The 11770-nt window shown below is 36.9% G+C and overlaps 2 protein-coding genes across 2 annotated transcripts; one reads left to right on the top strand and one right to left on the bottom strand.

Moving 5' to 3' along the window:
- The first annotated feature begins 1754 nt into the window (after nucleotides 1–1754).
- On the top strand, nucleotides 1755–3151 carry LOC5566855 (flavin-containing monooxygenase FMO GS-OX-like 6). The gene has a single exon (XM_001651230.2). It carries the CDS (start codon nucleotides 1861–1863, stop codon nucleotides 3127–3129), a length of 1269 nt encoding a protein of 422 aa, XP_001651280.2. The 5' UTR covers nucleotides 1755–1860; the 3' UTR covers nucleotides 3130–3151.
- A 36-nt stretch (nucleotides 3152–3187) lies between these two features.
- On the bottom strand, nucleotides 3188–4813 carry LOC5566858 (senecionine N-oxygenase). The gene is made up of 2 exons (XM_001651231.2): nucleotides 4162–4813; nucleotides 3188–4100 (listed from the first exon to the last, which is right to left on the bottom strand). The coding sequence occupies exons 1-2, from the start codon at nucleotides 4549–4551 to the stop codon at nucleotides 3225–3227; spliced, it is 1266 nt and encodes a 421-aa protein (XP_001651281.2). The 5' UTR covers nucleotides 4552–4813; the 3' UTR covers nucleotides 3188–3224.
- Nucleotides 4814–11770: the final 6957 nt, after the last annotated feature.

Raw genomic sequence — 11770 nt, 5'->3', positions numbered from 1 at the left:
TTTGAACGAACATCTTCAAGCTGTAATCGACAAACCAACTTTCAAAATAAGTTTTAGAAAGTTGTTATGTGTAATGATATTGCCATGAGGCATCCACAATTTTGAACAAATATGTTTCAAACATTAATGATTTTATGTCTACTATGGTACACCATATTTCTTAAAAATGTTTCACTCTTTTTTTAGCAATGTTTCGAAGTAGTTTTTCAAATTTTTGTTCTCGCACTATCAAGGGTAATATTTTTTGAACTTTTTTCTAACTTTTTTTACTCTAAGTTTTGAATCAAAGTTCAATTACTTATTGCAGATTGGTTTGGCACTCTTCTGTAATTGGTTAATACCACAACCAATCTTCAAAACAAGCGTTTAATTATAAAAGCTTTTAATATGTCAATAATTATCTAATCGTCAATGTTTTGAATAGGGCCTCATTTGCGATTTTGATAACGATCAAGCTGTTACAGCTCATCTAAAATGTGTAGAGTGTCCATATAAATTGCATAACGGGAGAATGAGTGTATGGCAAAAATGATACTTTTCGGTGTTACAGTGATACCTCCATGAGTCGATGTTCCATGACTCGATATCGACTCATGGAACCATACTAAAAACATAATTTCATGGTTACTATGATGGTCCCTAGAAGCAGCTTTCCAAAGAATTGCTGTTCCATGACTCGAAATTTCCATGAGTCGATGGTCCCTTCAATATCGACTCATGGAGGTTTCACTGTATTAAAATTGTAAGTGAGCCCTAAGTAAGTGCTTCCACATGTGTGGCCTTGTTTCCCATATTTTGAACTTATTTGCTTTAGAGAAGAAAATTAAGAATTGAAAAAAAATCAATTACGGTAAGAAAGTACTTGAGCATCTTGATGATTTACTTAGGAACCTGGGGCTTTTGTCGGCCAAATTATCTGAAATTCAGCATTAAGATACATGTAAGATTATTATAAACCATAGCTAAATCTAGAAATTTCAAGAGCACAAGTCTAGAGAACCAAACAGTGTAGTGCTCTGAGCTGAAATTTTGATTGTTTTATCATCACCAGAATGCAACCAATCCATCAAATTTTCAACGGCTGTCAGGTTCTCTATATCTTGAAACTTGAATATTCGAAGTTTGACTTAAAGTGCATATTGTTGGTAAATATAGTTCAAATATCATTCAAATTAAACCCCTGTCGTGTCAAGAGTGGGGTCTGTTTTATGAGCACAATTTAAACATCTCTTTCGCATGATAGAAAGCTTCAGAGCTCCATTGATTTTCGACGAACGCGAGACAAATCGATTCAGATGAATACTATACCATGCCATAGTTTTCAGAATAAGATTCTACATATAAAGATTAGAACAATCTAACAGTCAACTTATTGTTCCAAACTATTGATAAACAATCAAACAACTAAAACATTTGAAACCGATTCCAAACAAAATGGTTACAGTGCTTGATTTTTGATATACAAAAAAGTCAATTAAAGTCGTTGGAAAGAATGGATTAAAAATCGGGAAATTTATGTGAAATATACCGGGAAAACCGGGAAAAAAGCGGGAATTTCAAAATCGAAATTTGGTGGCCACCCTGTAAAAATACTATAAACGAACGTCTCGCTGGCGTCGGTGGTCAAGCTATGATTAGGAATATACCGACCGGGAAGAAAGCGCTTATCATTAAGCAAGCAATACCAGTGAACACAAAATTTGCTGAACAAAAGATAGAGGAAACCACAGGCTATAAACTTGATTTAAAAATAATAATCTGGAGAGCTTTTACCGACTCTCAACGCTCTGAGTTATTGACTTTGTTTTACCCAAATACGCCAATTCTGCTGGCTCATTCAGTGAGTTGCTGGCGTCTGCGATGGAGTGTAAACCCAAGTACTGTATCATCGGAGCCGGTGCTGGAGGATTGGCTTGTGCAAGACATGCTTCCAACGCATCAGCAGAGGTCACCGTATTTGAGCAAACCGATCGGATTGGAGGTACCTGGGTTTACACGGACACCATTGGACAGGACCAGCATGAAGTTCCAATCCACACCAGTATGTACGAAGGGTTGCGTACCAACCTACCGCGACAGATTATGGGGTTTCCGGACTGGCCAATCGAGTCGGATGTGTCGTACGTCAAACAGGAGGAAGTTCTCCAGTGGTTGCAGGATTACGTGGATGAATTCAAATTGCGGAAGCTTATCAGGTTTGAACATCAAGTGATAAGAGTGTCACCGACCTACAACGATCGGAGCAAGTGGGAGGTGATTGTGAAAAATTTACGGAATGAGCGATATGATATATATGTATTTGACTACATAATGGTTTGCAATGGTCACTACTCGCATCCGATGTTCCCGGAATATTTTGGCAGAGATAGTTTCGAAGGATTACAAATTCACAGCCATGATTATCGCAAAGCAGAACAGTTCGCAGGACAAGACCTACTCTTGGTTGGTGCAGGTTACAGTGCATCTGACATTGCTATTGCAACGGTTAAAGTAGCCAAAAGCGTTACTATCAGTCATCATAATCCAGATAAAGTCGATTTCGATATCGAGGGTTCCATTACCGTGAAACCTGGAATTTTGAAGCTGACATCAACGGGTGCCGTATTTGTCGACGGAACCGAAAAGAAAGTCTCGACGATTATCTATTGTACCGGGTATAAGTACACTTTTCCATTTTTAAGTGTCGATTGTGGAATTCGATTGGAAGACAATCATGTGGAACCCTTGTACAAACATGTCATCAATATTAATCACCCGACGATGGCACTGATTGGTGTACCCTTCTATTGTATACCTACTCAGATGATGGACCTTCAAGCACGATTTTGTATGAAGTTCTTCACAGGTGAGCTGAAGCTACCGCCAAAAGATGAAATGTTACAAGACATGGAAGCCGACATTGCCTATCGAAGAAGCAAGGATTTACCACGGAAGTGGATGCATAAACTGCACGGAGATTTCCAGTGGAAGTATTATGAAGAATTGGCTAGGACTGCAGATATTCAACCGATCAAACCAGTTATAATAGCGCTTTTCGAGGAGAGTATGCGCAGGAGAGCAAAAAGTGTCCAGCATTATCGTAGAGATAAGTTTGAAGTAATAAATGATGAAGAGTTTCGTGTGTTATGATAATAAATTATCTGAATAGCAACTCTGTGTTTTCTCTCTTATAAAACTACACATATTATTACGCATTTATCATTTATTCAATCCCATCACTTCGCCTAATTGACTTTGATGAAATTCTCATCGTCTATGATGCGATACACATTGTTCCTGTAATTCAATATATCCTGTTTCTTCTCCCGAACGCATACCGTGTATAACTTCGTTAGCACAGGCTTCAAAGGCTCGATATCGGCAATCCGAGCCAGATCATCGTAATAGCGTTGCTGTAGATCCCCGGAAAGCATATGAGCTTGACGCTTCAGAAATCCTCTTTTGGCACGTTCTTCCTCATCCGCCTTGGTGTCTGCAACCATTTCCTGCTCGGATGGTAGCCTCTTTCCTCCACTGAAAAATTTTATACAAAATCTTATCTGTAAATCCACCATCAGGGTGAAACATACACTGAACGGCAATCCAATTACCGCCATCGAGGAATGCCGTATGTTTATGCAGTGCTTGTACAATGGCTGGACGTGATTCTCCTCCACAGTAATACCACAATCCACGCTGAGAAATGGGAAGCTGGTCCGGTACCCCGTACAGTAAACCAGAACATCGCAAGTCTGCCGTGTACCATCGACAAACTCAACTTCGTTATCATAGATTCTGGCAATCTCCGGTTTCTGCACAACTTTATCGTAGAAAATGTTCAACCTTTCCGGACACCGATGACTCAGTGCAAGCTGCTTGGTAATTGGAGCCGAAGCAATCGCTACATCTATACCGCTGTGGCTTCCACCCACCACGACCACGTTTTTACCGGCAAAAGGCGCAGGACTTCGATAGTCGTGACTATGCATTTGACGACCTTTGAACGTTTCATGACCTGGGATCTTCGGTGTGAATGGACTGAAGAAGTGACCATTGCACACGAGGATGTAGTCAAACATATACGAATCATATCTGTTGGCCTGAAGATCTTTCACTAGCACCTTAAAAATATGGAAACTTGTCAATTAAATGTCCCAACTACACACACGTCACATTGCTCACCTCCCATTTTTCAAAGTCCAGCTTCCGAGTCACCCGGATCACATGATGCTCAAATTTGATATACTTGCAAAGCTCAAACTTTTCGACATAATTTTCGATAAACTTCAACACATCCTGCGAAGTTACGTAAGATTCCTCCTGCTGCCCAATCGGGAAATCTGGGAATCCCATAATCTCCTTCGGAATATTCGTCTTCAAGCCCTGGTACATGCTGGTATGAATGTCCAATCCGTGCTTATCCTTTCCGATTTCATCGGTGTAAACCCAAGTTCCGCCCACTTTGCTGGTCTGCTCGAACACCGTCACATCGCCACCCGCTTCCAGGGCATGCCTAGTGGCGTTGATTCCTGCCAATCCAGCTCCGATGATACAGTAGGTTGACTTAGCCATTTTCACTCGATTCACTACGGAACTTGCTTTCTGAGCAAAGGTATCGGTTAAACTGGACAGTCGAATTATTTCGGCTCAGCTTTTTATCGTAGCGCTTTTTATCGAACTACGAAAGTATGGTAAGATATCCGGATTAACCAACCATCAGCTGGCGCTACGGTTAATCATGGCAAGCAACCAGAACATTAATGATTGTGATTGATTAGAGACCAGAAGTAACTTCTCGTTGTCCGTATAGGCAATATAGGATTTAGGATCAATTAAGATAAGAGGCAAGGTCAACCACGAGATGCGACCGGTAGACGGTTTTTCGTTTTAGTTAACAGACAATCCTGCACTGCATTTCATAGCACGTAGTCGCGTACTAATCGCCAGATTAGTGTTATCTTCGATAAAATCGGAGCTGGGGGTGACGTGAAATCGACGAGCAATTACATGGTATTGCTTTGCGTGTTGTCTATTTTTGATGCTTTTTCTAAAGAAAAAGTATTATTGATAAAATATGAATCAGTGTCATCCTGATAATATACTTCGGAGAAATTGGAAAATATGTTTACCCATTATCGGTGAAAGTAACGGTGATGGAGGACTTCTAGAAGCAATCTCAAGTGGGATCTCAGAAGTGTTTTCTGAAAGAATTACTGGAGAATGTACAGAAAAAATGGTTATGGAAATATTCCTATCCAAATCCCCTGAAGAAATCTTACGAAGAATTTCTAATGAAAATCGGTCAAAAACTTCTGACGTAATTATAGGGTAGGTGTACCAATTATGAATACAATATGTTAACAATGGGCCTTCCTTAGCCGAGTGGTTAGAGTCCGCGGCTACAAAGCAAAGCCATGCTGAAGGTGTCTGGGTTCGAATCCCGGTCGGTCCAGGCTCTTTTCGTAATGGAAATTTCCTTGACTTCCCTGGGCATAGAGTATCATCGTACCTGCCACACGAGATACGAATGCGAAAATGGCAACTTTGGCAAAGAAAGCTTTTAGTTAACAACTGTGGAAGTGCTCATAAGAACACTACGCTGAGAAGCAGGATCTGTCCCAGTGAGGACGTAATACCAAGAAGAAGAAGAAGAATGTTATCAATGTGGATAAAAATCATATTTTGATCGCGTTTTCGAAACGTAAGCTGATTTGTTGATGTGAATAATTAGTTTGAAGCTTTTCGAGACAGACGAAATAAACAGTGTACAAAGAATCTAAAAATTGGTTTCCTAAATCAACGTATTTGAACCAATTATGGCAATAATGTTCCTGGCATTCGTCATAAAAGTGTGCCAATTATGTATTATTTGCACGAAATGAATTGAAAGCCATCTATTGCGATTGATAATGCAACGCTAATAAGAAATGAAGTGATTGCTAAAAGCATTTCGCAGAAATGTTGTGTTAAATTGATATTAAGGTCATTACGACACGAAGCCAAACTTCGAACTTTCAAGTGCACAAGACTGAAGAATCTGACAACAGTTCGCGTTGAAAACCAATCAAATTACTTACTTGCTGAAAAGGATGGGATAAATTTTCAACGCGGAGCGCTGTTTGGTTTTCAAGCCTTGTGCTCTTAAAACATTTGAGGTGTCTATAATCACCTTAAGTCAATTTATCGTAATGTAATGATGGGAGCAAATAAATTTTCCAAAAGGAGTGTGAAAATTCAAAATATGATACAAAACAGCGTTAATGAACGCAAATTGCGAATTTTGGTGTAAAAAAGAGCAAAAATTAAATTTTAATAGGAATTCTGGGAATTCACTGAAAACTTTCTTGAAAAATTGAATTTTTTGGTAAAATTCTTAGAGGATTTCTGCCATCATTTATTAAGAGTTTCGACAGAACTCCTGTTAACTGATTATCTGGGAGTATTTTTTGGAATTTCATGAAGGCAGTCCGGAGCGATTAGAAAAATAATTGAAAGATTTAATTTCATGTTTTTACTACTCGGGTGAAATACTTAGGTATATGTTTGCGCAAATAATAAACATATTTCTGGATGAATTCATAGTGACTTTTTCAGCTATTGCTCCAAGGATCCATGTAGAAATTTGTCTTGGAATACTCCGAAAACTCCTCCAATGAGTTTAAGAACTTTCCTTGGGATACCTAAACAGATTTTTTCCAAGAATTCTTTTAGTAATTTCATAAATTGGACAAATTTCATAAGTTTTTACCGACAAATTTCTTAAAGGATGCCTAAAACGATTGTTTACAAGGAGCGAATGCAAGATTGTTGATTACAAGGAGATGCGCTTGAGGCAGTCACGAATTAGTGTTTTTGAGTAATTCCGCAATGATATTATGTTAGTGTAGTAAGTAATAAATTCGTAATGCTAATGGTGTTATCGCATCTGAAGAGCCCAAATACTGATATAAAAGGAATAAATAAGGTAAGATATCAAGACACAAGTGCAAGTCAGTCAGTTTAAAAGCAGCTTTTATGACAACAAGGAGTATTATATCAATCTTTTATAAAAGCCGTAACAAATAAGTGTCATTCAGCCACTACAAGTTTCAATGAGGTATTTTATGCTGCAATAAAGCTGGTTTTGTAGTTACAAAATTTTGATTTTATATTTTGCCTCTACATGGAGAAAACGGAAAACTCATATTTGAGTATTTTTCACTTATTTTTGAGTTATTTTTCTCTCCCTATTTCATTCGCTCCTTCTATTGTTGTCAGAGAGCGAAGAGCAAAACAACCCAAAAACCAAACCTTTGTGCGTTACCTCAAATTTGAGTAAGTGGCATAGTACTGGAGGTTGAGTTATTTGATCTGCCGGTTGAGTGAAAAGGACTTAGCCCATAGGTATTTTTTTTTGCATGGCTGCAAATGAACTTCTACCCCATCAACTCAAAATTAGGTTAACGCACGAACCTCCCAAATTGAATGGAATGAACTCACTTTTGAGTACTTCATTTTCTCCGTGTATAAGGTTTTGAAAACAACCAAGAGCTGACATACAAAATATCATCGTATAGCAACGTTAAATGTCGCCACTAGCTATTTTAGCATTCATGTGACTGACATACAACATTAATAAATTCACACGAATGCCAAATTGCTGTGAAATTGTTACTTGGGTTTACATGGACTCCTCCAGAGATTTTTCCTGTGTTTTCACCAGAAATTTCTTCATGGATTCAAGGGTTATTACATGATTTTTTCCATAAAAATCTCTACAGGGTTTTTTTCCAGGGATTTCTTTTTCCACCAGCAAAATCTCTACAGCAGTGGCTTGGGGGTGACCCATTTCGCATAAAGACGTTTCGCATAAGGACGTTTCGCATACGGACGTTTGGCATAATGGACGTTTCGCATAAAGCAGTTTCATATAAGAACAGGTAGCATTTTAAAGAAGGCATATAATTCTCTTTATGCCAAACGTCCATTATGCGAAACGTCCACCCATAAAATTATGCGAAACGTCCTTATGCGAAACGTCTTTATGCGAGACGTCCCTCCCCCCAGTGGCTTAGCTAGAGTTTTCCGGGCCCGGTGCGGAGGCAAATTTGGAGGCCTCCGAAACAGAAATATGTACAGCCACGGCATCGTAAAAAAACAGCCAAATTATTAGATAAAGTAAATGTGTGTCAAATTACTAGGAGAGAGCAGCAATTTTTTACTTAGCACTAAATTTTGAACAATTCATACGATTTTGCCTACTTTGTATGAAAATCCGAAAATTGTCACAGATTTCTTCTAGGTCGAAATTTAGTGTTTTCCCCAAATACAGTGATCCTGTGTTGAAAAACCTGGACTTAATCAAAATGAATATGTCTAATTGTACCGAAGTCGCATGTTTCTTCAATATTTTTTTCTAAAACACAAAAGATATTCAACCGGTGAGAATTGTCTTATATAAAGGCATAGTCAGTATTTCCGTCAGGGAGTAATTCTTGAAGTAAAAAATAAGGCTTGTATAACTTATTGTAGGATAATTTACGACTTTGGCACCCTTCGACTATTATCGGCAAAAATTTATAGAAGTTAGCTCACAGTATATTTTCGTTGAACTACCCAAGTAACCACGAAGCTATATGTGAATACTTTATGTTAGCTCTATAGTGTGCTATCAGATTTTGTTTTAAAGAGACATAATCTTTAAAAGCTTTATAAAGCATAATTAAAGTGGGAAAGGTCCCCACAATAAACAAATTAATGCACAAACCCTACTAAAGCATTTATGTTTGTATTTGTAGGGTTCATGATGTATATTAGCTTATAATAATTTATATTTAGGGCTTGCGTTAAAAGTAAACAAAACAATGATTCCACTGGCTACCTTCCAATGGTTTTCTTTACCATCTTAATGTTTTTTTTTTCGTTAGAATCAGGATTCGAACCCACAACTAGGATGATGGTGTGCTGGATGCCTGGCGTGTTGGTGTCCTGTGCTTAAGCTGCTGATGTGATAAGGTAGGATAAAAGTTCCTTATAAACGAATCCACTGTGTGTGTCGTCCAGTTATTACGACTAGAAAGAATTTTCTTCGGCGATTGAACAACAGTGATTCCCTTTCCTCACCAAATGAAACATAAATAGAGAGAATTTGATCACCATTCTTACGCGTAGAGGAAATAACAGAACTTAACCCACAAAACAAATCCCTAGCGCGGAGCGTTGATGTCATTCTATTCATCCAAAGGTTAATCTAAATCCATGGTTTAAAAATTTATCAGTCAGTAGAAATTGTATTTGCTGTACTTCAAGATTGATTACAAACCATTATAGGGAGTCGATGCCGGTTATGTACCCTTTGCGTACTATAACTGCTACAGAAAAAACATAAAATTAACTTTCGAAGCAACCTTATTCCTATGAATATCCACCGGGAGAACTTCGATTGCATTGTTAGTAATCAGTTTCAGACAAAATATTTGGTTTGAAACGCATAAATACAGATATTTGAACAATTTTGTAAATGAAAGCACACAAGAGGGTCCATAATACGTATTTCCAGGTGGGTCCATAATAGACACGTCGGCAGCGAGCCAGATTACATGGGAATCAAATGAAGGGTCCATAATTCGAAACGTCAAATATGTAAACATTCCTATTATGGACGCTGGGAGGGTCCATAATAGGCATTCGGACAACAGTTTTTCAAATGTGTAGGGGGAGATCCCCCAGTGCCGAACAGCACCCAATACCGGACAAAGCCGAAACATTGAGAAATCATGGTCCAATCAAGATGGTGTATTAGTAGAAAAGAAATCTATTATGTTGACTAATGATTGTGTAGAATAACACATCCTTGAAATATGCATGCCTTTTTAAAAAAGTAGAAAAGTTTGAAAATCTTTAAAAAATTGACGTATCCACTTAATTTTAAGCCAATTTAGTAAATATTTTGAATATGAAAAAATACTTTGGATCCCGCAAGCATGATCGAACATAATCCTAATTTGATAGTATGAATGTATTTTGTACCTTAATTGAACTAAATATGGACAAATTACAATTTTGGTTAAGCACCTCTTGTCCCTCAGTTTCGGACAGCTTGATTTGTTATATGATATCTTTGTAATTATTGCATCAGTGTCTCAGAATACTTTCATTTTTCATGGGTTCCGTCGATCTTGGTATCAAATATGCAATAAAATTAAGAATAATGAACATTCAGAACAACATCGTAAAATGTGCTATTTTTCATCATATATGAAAGAGGTTTTTGATAGGCATCTTTCAAACTAAGAAAAACTCAAATTATTCTTGTAAATGTAGCAAATGCATTGAATTGGTAATTATAAACTATTCCTATAGTATACACATTCGATGATGTTCAAATTTACAGAATTCGAGGCATTTCCAGATCTTGTCCGGTATTGGGTGCCACCTTTCGAGATCGATCAATTTGGTACTAAAACTCATCATCAAAATGCATTATCAAAATTCATATTTATATTTTCAAATTTATTTTTGTACACTATAAAAATGATAATATTTATCATAAATGGGTAACACGAGCCCATAAAATCAATATTTTTCGAAAAATGAATTTAGTGGCTTAAGTGTCCGGTACTGGGGGATCTCCCACTATTTCTCTGGAAAAATCGAATGATTTTGTATGTTTCATAGGCGTACTATGAAGTAAATACATTGAACTTGTTGTTAAACTCCACAAAACGTATATCCGTCTGAGATAACATTGCGGAAAAGCATCGGAAATGAATTTCAGCTACTAAGGGGTCCATTACTAGCAATGAAACCCTAACTGTAATTGTCATTTATATCGCATTAACATAAAAGATTCCAATTTATGTGTGGGGAATCCTATGAAGACATTGATCATATAATTTTTCGTTGTACTCGGTACATTATACCAAGAAGTACAATTTTAAAACAAATTCAAAATTCAGGTTATCCCATTCCATATCTGTTCGAGATATTTTAGGGCATATGTTTCTGACAATTTTGAAACTTCTATTTCAGTTTTTAAATGAAATCTCATATTATGTGTGATATTTACTTTTTCTTCGTATCTTCCTTTTCAGATTTGAAGAGTATTTTACTGTGTGTGGTATCTCATTAATCCTGGACGTTTCCCTTTTTCAAGAAATTGGCTCTGCTATGGATCAATGCCGTTTGAGCCTTTTATTATTAAGATTGTTAATTTTATAATGTGTTCAGAAAAGATAAAGAGGTTTTGTGCCGTTTTCAATTAGATTTTAATTAAAAATCACTCAAAGGGGCTTTTGAAGTTAAAAAATAAAATAAATAAATAAATAAATTCATATATTAACGCCAATTAGATATTCACTTGATATTTTAAAATGGTTCGTCACCCAAGAGAATACGTACAGGAACTACTAGAAATTTTCTTGATGGCATTGCTAAGAATATTCTGAGTTTGTACATGGAAGTGTTTTAAGAAATTTTATAGATTTGTTAACGAAGTTTTGGATAAATCTCTAGATATGTTTGATCAAAAATTGTTCATAAAATTAACGACATACTCTCAATGAATTTACCCGACGAAGTTTCCAAAGGTATATCTTGATGAGTTTCTTTTAAAAATTGTGCTTTTGGAAATATCATAAGGGTTGAAATCGATTTTTTTTTTCAAACCCGTGCCCATGTTGGTTACTGTATTATTTTAAACATGAGCGATATTGAGATCTGAGGTTCAGAGGAGCCTCTGATATTGTCGATATAGATTTTCTACAAACCCTATTGTTGTCATGTTGATTTTCTTTTTAGGGTATTACAAATT

The sequence above is a fragment of the Aedes aegypti genome, chromosome 3 (genome assembly GCF_002204515.2).
Source record: "Aedes aegypti strain LVP_AGWG chromosome 3, AaegL5.0 Primary Assembly, whole genome shotgun sequence".
Taxonomy (NCBI): Eukaryota; Metazoa; Arthropoda; class Insecta; order Diptera; family Culicidae; genus Aedes; species Aedes aegypti.
This window is presented reverse-complemented; position numbering and strand designations above follow the sequence as displayed.